The sequence below is a fragment of the Antennarius striatus genome, chromosome 23 (assembly GCF_040054535.1).
Source record: "Antennarius striatus isolate MH-2024 chromosome 23, ASM4005453v1, whole genome shotgun sequence".
NCBI classification, from domain to species: Eukaryota; Metazoa; Chordata; class Actinopteri; order Lophiiformes; family Antennariidae; genus Antennarius; species Antennarius striatus.
In genome coordinates, this window is record NC_090798.1 from 9,057,981 (window position 1) to 9,071,886 (window position 13,906).

General features: G+C 41.7%; 1 protein-coding gene across 2 annotated transcripts in view; it reads left to right on the forward strand.

Moving 5' to 3' along the window:
- eml3 (EMAP like 3) overlaps window positions 1-13,906 on the forward strand; it is a 63,710-nt gene that overhangs the window by 20,837 nt on the left and 28,967 nt on the right. The window contains exons 2-6 of one of the 2 annotated variants that reach the window (XM_068307632.1): window positions 9,294-9,470; window positions 10,249-10,363; window positions 10,580-11,089; window positions 12,885-12,995; window positions 13,553-13,581. In XM_068307632.1, coding sequence (XP_068163733.1) covers window positions 9,294-9,470; window positions 10,249-10,363; window positions 10,580-11,089; window positions 12,885-12,995; window positions 13,553-13,581 — 942 coding nt within the window. The remainder of the gene's footprint in view (window positions 1-9,293; window positions 9,471-10,248; window positions 10,364-10,579; window positions 11,090-12,884; window positions 12,996-13,552; window positions 13,582-13,906) is intronic. The other variant, XM_068307633.1, reaches the window with a different exon arrangement.

Consider the following 13,906-nt stretch of genomic DNA (forward strand, 5'->3'; position numbering starts at 1 on the left):
CAAATATTGCATCTGTAGAACTCTTTTTTGGCATGAAACCATACTGCTGACAAATGCTCACTTCTGCCCTTCTGCACTTCAGCTTTATTCCTCTGTAGTTGCCACAACTCTGCACATCTCCCTTGTTCTTAAAAATGGGCACCAGCACACTTCTCCTCCATTCCTCGGGCATCTTCTCACAATCTAAGATCCTGTTGAACAACCCAGTCAGAAACTCTACTGCCACCTCTCCTAGACACTTCCAAACCTCTACAGGTATATCATCAGGGCCGACTGCCTTTCCACTCTTCATCCTCTTCAATGCCCTCCTCACTTCATCCTGACTAATCCTTGCTACATCCTGGTCCACAACAGTCACCTCTTCTAGTCTTTGTTCTCTCTCATTTTCCACGTTCATCAACTCTTCAAAGTACTCTTTCCATTTTCCCATCACACTACTGGCACCTGTCAATATACTTCCAACCCTATCCTTAATCACCCTAACCTGCTGCACGTCCTTCCCATCTCTGTCTCTCTGTCTTGCCAACCTGTATGGATCAGTCTCTCCCTCCTTACTGTCCAACCTAACATACAAGTCATCACAAGCCACTTGTTTGGCCTTTGCTACCTCTACCTTCACCTTACGCTGCATCTCCCTGTGCTCCTGTTTACTATCCTCAGTCTTCTCGGTGTCCCACCTCTTCTTAGCTAACCTCTTTCTCTGTATACACTCCTGTACCTCCTCATTCCACCACCAAGTCTCCTTATCTACTTTCCTTCCAGATGACACACCAAGTACTCTCCTACCTGTCTCCCTGATCACATTAGCTGTAGTTGTCCAGTCATGGGAGCACCTCCTGACCACCCAGAGCCTCTCTTAACTCCTTCCTAAAAGTCAGGCAACACTCTTCCTTTTTCAGCTTCCACCATTTCATCTTCTGCTCTGCCTTTTCCCTCTTCATCTTTCTCACCACCAGAGTCATCCTACACACCACCATCCTATGCTCTTTGGCTACACTCTCGCCTACTACTACTTTGCAGTCACTGATCTCCTTCAGTTTACACCGTCTACACAAGATGTAGTCTACTTGTGTGCTCCTACCGCCACTCTTATAGGTCACCCTATGTTCCTGCCTCTTCTGGAAGAAAGTATTCACTACAGCCATTTCCATCCTTTTTGCAAAGTCAACTACCGTCTGTCCTTCTCCTGGATACCAAACCTGACCATCACCTGTTTCCTGCACCAACATGTCCATTGAAGTCTGCTCCAATGACAACTCTCATTTCTCGGTATGCTCTGCATTACTTCATCAAAGTCCAACCAGAATTTCTTCTTCCCCTCCAGCTCACATCTTACCTGTGGACCATACCCACTAACAACGTTGAACATCACACCTTCTATTTCTAGCTTCAGACTCATCACTCTATCCGACACTCTTTTTACCTCCAGGATATTCCTAACAAACTCCTCTTTCAAGATAACTCTTACTCCATTTCTTTTCCTATTTACACCATGATAGAACAACTCGAACCCTGATCCTAAACTTCTAGCCTTGCTACCTTTCCACCCAGTCTCCTGGACACATAGTATGTCTACCTTCCTTCTCTGCATCATGTCAACCAACTCTCTACCTTTTCCTGTCATAGTTCCAACATTCAACGTCCCTACTCTCAGTCCTACACTCTTGGCGTTGCTCTTGTCTCTCTTCCTACGATCACACTTTCCTCCTCTCTTACTTCAACGAAAACAGTAGTCCAATTTCCACCGGTGCCCTGCAGGTCAACAGTGCCGATGGCGGTCGTTGTTAACCCGGGCCTCGACCGATCCGGTCTGAAAGTCATAGGTTTGATTCACATGTTTGATATGGCAAAAGCTTTACGCCGGATGCCCTTCCTGATGCAACCCTCTGTATTTATCCGGGCTTGGGGCCGGCACAATAAGACACTGGCTTGTGTCCTCTTGTGGCTACATTTTTACTCAAAATCGCTAAATTTTCACATTTACCGCTGAAATACGGAGAAGAGACCTGCGGTGAGGCACCAGCCAGCTGAGCCTCACCGTGGATTGCACAATGACTTGTGCTGGCATGCTATACAGTGAGACCGTAATGCTATTTCTCTATATGTCGCTATTAAAATATTAAAATGTTTGCTCTATGAAGTAAATTTTCATAATGTATATAATGTACAGTGGGGTTTTTTTGTCAACAACTGTATGTGTGTAATGTCTTTCTTGAGTCGAGCAGTCCTGAAACAGCTGAGAAGAGGCACGCAGTGAGGGACACATTTCTCCGGCCTCATGGTAGGGGGCGCAGGTGATCCCAGGGACTCGGCTGAGGATTCCTCTTCCTTGGCCGTAGAAGAAGTGACAGCAAACTACGGCCATTTGTTTTCCACTGCCCTTGCCTTATTATAAAAATGGATAATTACATATCTCAACTCTAAATTTTTTCACTGCTTTTTGTTCAGAAGGAGCGGCACATAGACTTCATTTATAAGTAAACGTAACATATAAACATGTGGGTAACAACATAACAACATTTGCATTAATCAAATGTGCTAATTGTGTGTTACAGTTTGTGTAAATAATTCTGCTCTGAGACTTTAAAAATAACCAACTCACTGTTGATAATTAAATGGTGAATAAGCTACACTGTAGGTTTATATGTTTGTAAATTTAATTATGATTAAATCAGTTCCTCACCAGACATGAACCTCACTGCACGTCACTGGATGCCAGCCTTTATATTGTTTGACAGTCCTAGCATATATACATGTGTGTTAAGGGGAAGTTACAGCTTAGCACGTTTTACATGTGTAGTTACTGAACTGATGAAACAAGACCTTAGGAATTTGCCCATTGAATTCTACAAAAGAGATAATATGTCATGATCTTATGAGTCTCATTCCATATTTTCATACAGTAGCTTAAAAGTGAAATAGAAGTAATGATGTTTACCGTATTAATACCAGTGACATTGAAGATATACGCTGATTAGCCGTAACATTATGATGACCATTACCTGCCTAACATCATACTGGTTTCATCTTTGGAGTCAAAATGGCTCTAACCCATCAAGGCATGGACTCTGCTGTGGTATCTGGCAGCAAGACAGCAGCTAGTCCTTCAAGTCCACAAGTTGTGGATGGGGTCTCCGTGGATCGCTCTTCTTGGTCCAGCACATTCCAACTGAAATGAGATCTGGGGAATTTGGAGGTCAAGTTAACACCGCAAACTCCTTTGTGTGCTCCACTGGCTTGTCTGCTTCCCAAACTGTATCTCGATACCATGTGTTTTGTGTTGAGGAACAGTTCATTGGTCTAACTCGAGTATGTGAGGCCTTGAACATCCTCTTTGTAGGGGGCTGAGTTTCATGTGTTGTGATCTATTGGAGAGGAAGTCCTTATCCAACTGGGTAGTGGTCGAGGCCCAGTGACAGCAGCTATTCACCTCTGCCTGAGTTGATGTTATTGAGCCAAAGCTAAAATCAACAAGCAGCATCCTCACATACTGTAGGTGCTGATGTTCTTCAGGTGTGTGAGAGCAGTAAGGTACGAAGCATGGGTGAGATTGCATCTTCAAAGCATCTGTTGGTGTTGTAGGCAAACTGGTACTGGTTCAGGTTGGCAGGGATGCGGACCTTGATGATGTCTGTAACCAGTCTTTCAAAACATTGCGTTGTGTTAAGGCAACAGGTCAGTCATTCAAGAACACTGGGGCAGGGATTAGGGTTGTAGACTCCAAGCAGATTGGACTGTGGCTTCCTTCAGGGACCAATGAATTTGTCAGTGAAGACGGCTGCAAGTTGGTGTGCACATGTGTTTAGGGCACTGCTGTGGGATGCCATGTGGACCAGTTCGTAATTGTTCTGATCACCTGCCCCATGCTGTGGGTTTTGTTGTCATTGAAATGCTGTTCGATTTGCTTTATGTACAGTGTTGTCTTTTGGCACAAGTAATGGCTCTCATTCAGTCTGATCAGGTTCTCCTGTGTTTCTGATTTTCAGCAATGAATTTTTGTTAAATCAGGGCTTTTAATTTTGGAACATCCCGATGACTTTTGTTTTGGTAGAACTTCAGGTGGTGAGGAGGTATATCATTACTTTGTCTCCCACTTTGAGTCTTCAGAGCAGTCCTGCAGTGGCCTCAGTCTCCACTTACCAGATCTGAACCGAATAAGGCAATTAATTCACAATTGTAATCGTGATATTTCAAATTTGTGATCATTTGAGAATACTGTAGCATAAAATTTTATATCAAACATTGATTTCTTTTCAAAAAATACTTTTATATAAATAGATACTAATTTAAATGAATTAATATTTGTCATTTCAAGTCATATTCTCCATCCCGATACAAAACTCTGAAATTGTCCGTGGCTTCAGCATGAACCAAATACAGTAAACAAAAATGTCTAGATCTAGAGGAGCGCCACGGACCGGTTTCATCTAAGACAATATTTTGACGGACCGGTCTTCATTTGCTTGATAATTGTTAATGACGCCAGGGCAGCTGTAGTCTAATAATAAATCACCACAGTGGTTTTATGTAAAATGCAGACATCAACAATGACACCTGAAGTGTGTTCCGGACGTCCGGTCTACTCCATTGTTTGGTTTTCTTTACGGTCACTGCAGAAAATTCTGCTCCAAAAAGACAGGAGGTTGAAAATGGGGGCAGGGTTTTGGGTACATTTTGGGCGATATCAGGATAATCTGCCTTGACTTTTATCCAGAGCCGCTTCATTGTGTGGGTTGATAACCTGTCACGTGACCGAGATCTGTCAATCGGGACAGATGCATGCATTCGTCTGTGCTTCATTCCGCACGGACGTCACTTTTCAAAATAAAACGTCTGTCAGACTCCGAAATGAATAAAACGGACGTAATGTAAATTCTTTTTTCTTCTGTGTGGCCCGGTACCTAATGACCCATGGACAAATACCAGTCTGCGGCCCGGGGTTGGGGATCGCTTATCTAGTGGACTGATGAACATTGAGTTCAAGAGCATTGTTCAGCTGGATTTCCAAAGGGAAACTTGTTTATTTGCGAATATTGTCGGACCTTTAATGTTCCATGTTGAATTGTGAGGCTTTTTTTCCCCCTTCTGAAGAAAGCAGCTGGAGGCCCACAGTGGGAGTCAACTCCTAGTGTGTGTTTGTGTGTTCCTGAACCTTTTCCATTTACATTTCAGCCTCATAAAAGGAGGGCTGGAATGTTGTAATTGTTTATAATCAGTGAGAAGGGTTTAGGAAGGTGATTAAAGCATCTATTAAAGTCTGCATAGGCAAGAAGGCCTACTATTTATCAAACCTAAGCATTTCACAAGATTCTTGGGTATTTTTGTTTTTTGACTGACATACCAGAGATATTCTTGTTTATGTGAATATATCCCTGTGGAATACATTTTATGTGCATGTTATTTAAATCAAAATACAGTTTAGGTAATATGGGATTCTGTGTTGAGAGATATCCACATGCTAAATGTGAGGGTACCATCAGCAGCAGTTTGCCATGCATTAAGACTAGAAAACACAAAACAGCTTGCCTTTTATCAATTATCTAATTCTCATCAATCTTAACTGTATCAACAACTAAAGTCAATTTTTCCATTCCAGCATTTCCAACTTTTACCTTTTTTATTTTAATTTAGCTTTAGCAATTTGATGGTTTTCTATGAAACTGAGTGGAAGTGGAAGCATAGTCTCAAAGTAGGGTTTGGTGACTATTGGGAAAGATCCATATTTTTTCAACCATTCTTTAAGGAAGTGAGAACGATGACAGGAGCCAATTTAATCACACATGTCTTCTCTAAAAGGGCTTGCCAGAGGAATGCACTCCACTGAGTGCCTTTCTAGTTTTATAGGTGTGAAACCGCTGCCAGGGAAACGAAGTACTTCCTCTTCAAATGTTTCACATGCAGAGGAAATGGTAAGATATTTTCCCTTCTTTGACGATTGGTTTTAATTGAAAAAATATAAATTTAATTGAATTTCACTGAAATCAAACTAACAGATAAAAAAATTATAAAGCAGAATTGTTAACAATTTATTAGTGAATGAAAATTTAATTTGAAAAGGGACTGTTTCCAGAGTGGTGAATGTGACGTAACTTGATTGTGCAAATGTCAAGGACGGTTAGATTGGTATCATTTTTATTAGAACCCGCTTTGTCAAGGATAGAAGAGTGTTAGTGTTCTGTCATATCAGATGTCTAGAGTTGTGTGTCAGTATCACAACAAATATTGTTTTACCAACTCCTCCGTTTTTTGGCAGATTTCTTTGTAGTGGCATTACAAGTGGAAACACTGGAAATTCCCACTGAGTGTCTCGTGTCACGTGATCAAACACTTCCTTTGCTTGCACTGGCGTCAGTCCAGAGGTCTCTGATACATCAGGGAGGAAGTGTGAATTTTCTGTAAAGGAAGTTTGACATTGGGGAATCTAACATTTTTAAGCTCTTCATATACTGTACTCTAAGTATTCAGGGACTGTTTGTGTGTCATTTAGCTGATTTGTTAGTTAGCAGAACTAGTCAACACATTCCAATTGGATTTTGATTGGATAGGAAAGGACTGGCCCATGAAACAGACCATTAGATCTTTGAGGGATCCTGCAGCAGCGGATCCTTTAAGCCCTGTAGGTTATGAGGTCGGTCTCCTTCGGGGAGGCGTACGGATCAGGAAACTGTAGAAAGGTGTTTGATTGTTAAAACTTTATATTGCTTCTTTTAACCTGTCAAAGGAGAAGAAATCAGATGTAAAGTTTTATGGCTGTGGCAGGAGATCTAATTGTTGGATAGTTGATTTATAGTTTATATAAAGTTACTAGTTTTCATATTTGGCTCTCTGTTCTTTATATTTTGCTTTTGATTGAAGGTAAAATCTGATAATGAGACTCAAATACAGTGCACCCTCGGTCTTTGCGGATAATGCGTTCCAGGAACCACATGCGATTGAGGAATCTGCGATCGAGATTGCAATCTATTTATCTTATTATTTACGATAATTTAAACGTTTATGAACCCTCCCCATACTGATATTAAACCACTTTCTATTAGTGCTGCCAAGCGATTAAGAAAATTAATCTAATTACAGGATTTGTAATTGATTATTCTAATTAATCGCATTTTAATCTCATACCTGTTAAAGGCCCCCAAATAAAGAATTTAAATTCTAGGACATTACAAAATTGTAGTGCATGACTAATAAGTAGAATACACCAAGAAGAGAAGATTTGACATCCATATTTTTATTGTTTAAGTGTGCTTCATAAATGAAATTCAAAAGAAAAAAGGTCAAGCACATCAGTAAACCAATTAGGCCAGGTTCATTTCTCAAAAATGCAATACAAATACAGATAAATAAAATTCAGAAATAAAATAAGGCTGAGTCTCAAATTGGCCCATAAGCAGACCCAGTCAAAATGAATACTAATGTTGACTCAATACACCAATTCAAAATGAATAGTATAACATACCTCTAAATAAGGCAACATCAATAGCAAGATGCCAACAGGCATTTAAGGGTAAGCTAACGTTACAGGAACTGACAACAGACAACTCTATGTGTCCTTGAGCCAGTTGCTCAGACAAACAAGCTTGCTAACATTGTCTGAGTGTAAGGCTGCCCTCTTCTTTTGAATTATGTTACCTGCGAGTGAAAAGAGTCTCTCACATGGCACAGACGTGGCAGGGGTAGCCAGGTATTTGCGAGTAAGAGAGGACAGCTGTTCATAAGCTCCTGCGTGAGCTGCCCCCTACTCAAGTGGACACTCATGCATTCCAATGCATTCTCAGCTTTGTAGCGGGCTAGAGGCCCCTGCTCCTCCTTGTCCAAGTCAGAGTCTGAAGACAGCAGGAGGAGGCTCTTCTTTGCTACTGGCTTGTCCTCTGTGGGTTGAGGGGCAGCAGGTCTGGCTTCTGATCCTTGCAGCATCTCCTCAATCCACACCTTAAAAGAAGGAATATTAATTTGTTACATAGGACTTTCTAACGAAAGCACTCACAAAACATTGGTCTTCTCAGTCACACACATACCTCAACCCTCTCTATCCTGTGTAGCAACAAGGAGCATGAAACATAGCTCTCACCTCCAAGCAGCTCTCTCACATATCTGCAGTGGGACAAAAACATGGCAATAATGTTCTCACATCATTACTGACGTGTGTTTGTGTGTGTGAGTAAATGAGAGATAGTGGTGTATGGGAGAGCTGGAGGGAGAGGTGAGTGTATGAAGGTGGAGAGAATGAGAGGTGAGGCGAAGTGAGGTTAGTGTGTGTATGTGTGAGCAAGTGAGAGTGTGGAGTGTGCGTGTGAGAGAGGGACTACTTGCAGGGTTCAAGAACAACTTCCAGCTTCTGTAGTCTGTCACACTCTAGGTTGGTCAGTGTGGCCAGTTTGTGCTTCTGTGTGTCCAAAGTGGCATTCACAGCCTCGTGGTTCCTCAGGTACCGTGAGATCATAGAGAGCGTCGAATTCCATCTTTTAGTAATATAAAACAAAAACCGCATTAGTTCTGCAGGGAGGCTGTAAATTTTGAGCAGCATGCTGTACATACAGAAGTTGCACTGAACCAAACATACACACACGCACACACACACACATGCCAGGAGCAACTATCCAGAATCAATAGAGGCGCAGGTACAAAGTGACGTGCCACTGCAGCCTACGGGTTAAATTTAAAATGCTTGCGCATTGACTTGCCACTCATGATTAATTGCATTAATTTTTATAGCGCGTTAATTTGCAGCGTAATTACTTGATCTAATTAATGCGTTAAACTGACAGCCCTACTTTCTATCTGTATTATCTTTTCCCACACTCTGATCGACTGCCTGTGTGGTCCTTCCTGTGTTGTACTGCCTATGTTGTCCTGCCTCTGTTGTACTGCCGGTATTGTACTTCCTATGTTGTACTACCTGTTGTACTGTGTTGTACTGCCTGTTGTACTGCCTGTTTACTGTGGGTCAGAGAGGACTGCAATTTCATCTGTGCTGTATGTCATGCATATGTGGTACACTTGACAATAAAGCTGACTTTGACTTGACTTTTGTCTCACGGAAGTCCGAGACTGACGGAAAAGAGCGCACTTCTGGATGCCGTCAGCCAATAGAATGCACGTACGTATCACGTGACTGCCTACCAAAAATCTGCGATGAGGTGGAGTTGTAAGTGTTGATGCGTGAATGCGCGAGGGCACACTGTACATCTGCTGGAAATCGTTCTTGGATTTTGAAGCACATTCAAGCATGATATTGTACGAGAAGCCCTGTTTTGAAGCCATCTGTATAAATCGTCCACCGTGTGAATTTGTAGATGGCATGTCGGCCGACAGCAGTGCCGAGTTCCCAGACCAGGCTGCCATAATGGAGATGCGTCTGCAGAGACACGAGGATGAGATCACGCTGCTGAAAGCCTCACTGGCTAATGCTCTGCGCCGGATCCGCCTCCATGACCAGCTCCTACCCTTACTGAAACAGCAGCTCATCGCAGGTGAGTCCTATTCAGCATGTTATATCTATTATAAAGTCTGTCACTCAGTATGCTTCATACATACACTATCTTCTATTTGTGTTGTGATTAGATTAAATTGTCCGTCAGATATTTTTCCCACCCAAAACCATTTAAACAAGAGGTGTCCAAACTTTTTCCACTGAAGGCCACATATAATATCAAATTATTGACCCGTAGCAACCCCTGTGACCAGCAATGAGGAAGAAGTGGCTGAAGAAGAGATGGCAACGTTTTTTCTGTACTACTGTCTCTGTACTACATTCTCTAATATCCACTAAAATAAAATAAAATAAAATTCTTTGTAAGCTTAAAATAAGTTTAACCAGATATACACCACAAGTCCTTCCCCACATTTAGTGGAATTCTAAAAGTTGTATTAGTGTTGTAGTTGTATGAGAGTTTGTCTGCGTCTCTGTGTGGCTCCGTGGTGCACTGGCGTCGCGACCGGAGTTTCCCCCACCTCACGCCCAAGCCAGCAGTGATAGACTCCAGCTCCCTGTGACCCACGACAGTGTAGAAAGCAGTAGAAGATGGATGAATGAACTAATGGAAAATATTATTTAAAATACATTCATAAAGTACAGCACAGAACTGGCAATGGTTATCTTCAGTTCAACCTGGAGGCTAGTTAATTTGTTGTTTTGACTTATGTCACATCTCATCGAACGAGTTAGCGACATAAGCTGAGGTTTACCTATACTATGCCCAGCTCTCTGATTCAGTGTAATAACTAACAACCCACTTTAATCCCACTCAGTTAACCCGGGAGCAGCACAAGTAATCAATCAAGTGTGTTGCTCAGAAGGTTGCGCTAGCAGCAGAAAATGGTCTACCAGCTCAACCGGCGAGGGAAACCTCTACCCTGCTCCCAGGTACTGGTACTGACCCCAAATGAGTTTGTGAATTGAAGAAAATGAAACCGACGGTGCAGAGCTTCACTTCATGTGAAGCAAGATTTCTTATAGGCAAAGGGCTAGACTAGTCAGTTCAGAATCCATATTGTGTTGTGTTTTGTCATAGTGTAAGTGTACTTGTGATCTGCCTGTATGACTTCTCTGTGTTGACTTGAGTCTTTAAACTATCTTTAGCCAACTGTCAGATGGCATCATGACCAATATGAATGGCCGCATACTGAACTCAATGTCTGTGAAGTCAAGTCCCAAACCAGCAACAATGGACCAGTCTACCCAGACAGAACCGTCTGCTTCAGGGCAGGCAACCGGACAGGACAAGGTCCATGTCTTCAGGCAGACCCACAGCCTACAACTAGAGGACGCCCTCCCACCTCGGAAGCCTGTTGTTGATGGAACTCGTGCTAAGCTTTACCGCGTCCCTGGCTTGGAAGAGGAGGACGAAGTACAAGAGGAAGATGAAGAGGGAAGAGGCAAGCAGGAAAAGGAGATCAATTGGATGACGTCGGTGGAAGCGCCCTGTCAGTCTGCTGTAGTCGCAGGTCTGCAGAGGGAGGATCTCCAGGATGGAAGGTGTTCTCCAGAGGAGATGGGCTGTGGCTCTTCCCCAGGCAGAACATCAGACCGGAACGTCATCTCACGTGCTGCAACCCTGGGTCCCATCCAGGAAGGAGAGACAAAGTCGCTGTGCGTTATCCCAGCATCCTTCCCTTCCTTCATCAACACTGTCGTCAGAATTATCATAATAATGAGAATAATATTTTTTCTGTTGCCATTAATTGCATGGCTTTAAAAGATGAATGTCTTGTGTGACTGCAAACCCCTGTTGTCCTGCAAAACCCTCACAAAAAACAGTTTTGTGTACAATAATTACACTGTAGGGTGGGAAAACCAGGAGGGATGAAATTTTCTGTCATCACGTTCGCCCTGGCCTCTGTCTGCTTTCGTCTCCATGTGTTCGGGGAGAGGGCAGCGAAAATAAAAAGCTGTGAGGGGACATAATAGTAGCCCTCATCTAGACCGAGTGACATTTCTGAAATTAATTTCACAGCACACATAAACTAAAAAAATGAAAGGCCAGTGGAAAATGTGATGTTTAAATGAATACAACATGTACAAAAATCAGAATTAGGTAACATGGGGTATGAATGAGAAAGGTTGGAGGTGTGCAGCTATTCAACTGGGTATCGCAGGAACATAACTGCTGCTTTTAAATATTGATTTTTTTCATCCCAATCCTGTTTTACTCTAATCAAGCATGACGTTAGTTATTCTCTGATTGTCTGATTTTTTTTTTTTTAGAACACAAAGGTCCTGAAAGTGCTTTCTTTTTTTTACTTGTCTAATTCATTTCAGTTGAGGTCATTCTTGACTTCTGTTTCTTCTGCTCTGAGCTGTCCTTTGTGAGGAAATGGACTATGCAAAAAAAAAAAAAAAAAAGTTCCCTTTCCTTTCATGGTGGTTGATTTAGTCCTCTCATTGGGGGATGAGGAGCTTCTAAACTTTGTGCTGTCTCCCTGTTTTCAGGTGATTTTCTCTGAATTAGCCGCTTACTGCTACAAGCTGCTTATTTCAGTCCTTTGGGTTGGGTTAGGGTTGGGTTTGGATCACGTATAATCCATCACCAAAACATCACAGCCTAGTCCTGACTTTCCATCTTGTATTTGCACAGATGTGTCAGTTAGTGCTATTGTTACCTCCACTGCTGTCACAGAGGTGCCACAGCAGAGACACCGTCATGATGTAATGAATTTAATTAAGTAGAACTTAATCATTCATAAACACCTAAAATAATTATGCTTGAGGGTTTGGGAATATAGATCTCAGTAGAGCTATGACTTTCAGCCTCAGGACTAAACTAAGAATTGTTATATTGAGACGTGGCAATTAATTCATTAATTGATGGCAATGATTTATTACACATTAAAGTTTGCCACCATATCAGAAAAATTTCTGTTAGTCTTTTTCTTGAGGCCTGTAATAGAATAATACAAATAAAAATTATCGAGTCCAATAGATGATCAGAAAAATATTTAGAAAGACTATTCAACATTAATTTCCAATATCTTATTTTAAAGTGAAGTTAAAAGTGTCATTGAAACAATGAGTGCATGTATGTTCATCTGCAGAAGCCAATAGTAAAGATAATAATGAGACAATAGTGATACAAAGACTATGCTTCTTCTACGTCTAGGTTATTTTGATAAGGTTATTGTGATTATTGTCAGAATAACCTCCAATAATTTATCAGGACTGAATGCCAACGATTCTATTTCTTTTTTTGAAACAAAAAAAAACTACAGTTCAAGATGGATTCAACTTGATTCATCCAATGAGACTGTGAGACAAACGGATGTTTCTTTCTAGTTTCCAGTCGTTAAACACTTGCATGTCGAATTGCATCTGTGTGATCTTTAGTGTGTAACTGCTAAAGCAACTGCTTACCTTTGGAGCCTGAGTTTGATAACTTCTGGTTTTTCAGGGTTCGTAGGCACAGTGAGAAGGTGGGAAACCCCGAGAGGCAGAGGAAACCTCTGGACAAGAGGGCAGCATCGTCAGCCAGCCTCCTCACCCGCTCCCAGAGTTTGGAGAAGTGAGTCAAGCTGCAATCAATCACAGCTTTCACCCCACAATCCCACATCTAATTCTTATTACATCCTGCGAAGCAGTGATGTATTGTAATTGTCAGTGTTTGTGTGTTCATCCATCAGTCCGTGAAAGAAAAAGCACATTAGTCGTGTAGCAAAGGGGACGAAAATGAGATGATTACTTTGACTTTGAAGAAACTAGGTTAAGGTCAAATTTCAACTTTTGTACATTTTTTGCACATATCTCAGGAACTGGATAAGATAGAAAGACGAAACAAAAGGTGTTATATAGAGGGGGGGAAGAGAATGAAAATTAAATCACAACCTTGAACTTGAAAACTTGAACTTTTATGCCTTTTTACGTGCACATCTCTGAAACCTGATGAAATATAATCACAAAACAAAAAGCAACACTTCAGGAAGCCAGAAGCTCAAAAATGTGTAGGTGGAGAGTAAAATTTTGAATTCAAGAGTGTCGTGGGATGTAGCAGTCTCTGACTGCCTTGTTTTTATAGAAGTGATCTCCTACATTTGTCTGACAGTTGTTCTCTTGTCTCCACAGTCGGGCTAAGGAGACGATTGCGAGTGCAGGTGATGTATTTGTCAACTTTATAATCACCACATCACATGTTCTGCTTGACCAGTAGATGTGACAGGTCACCGGCGCTGTCCAGCTCATTTTAAACAGCTAGTGTTTTAGTCACGTATGATAGCTATGTTAATTTATTGTACCATGTATGAGAACAGCTTGTATGCAATTGCTCTCGTACAAGTGTCTCATCCAAGAGACTTCTTCAGTTTTGAAGAAGTGAAGAAGTCTCTTGGATGAGAGACGAAATGTCTTCAAGAACTTTCTTAACGTCCAGTGGATTGACTTAAACAGCTTTGGGTGGCGTTAGCAGTAGCTAATAAATTC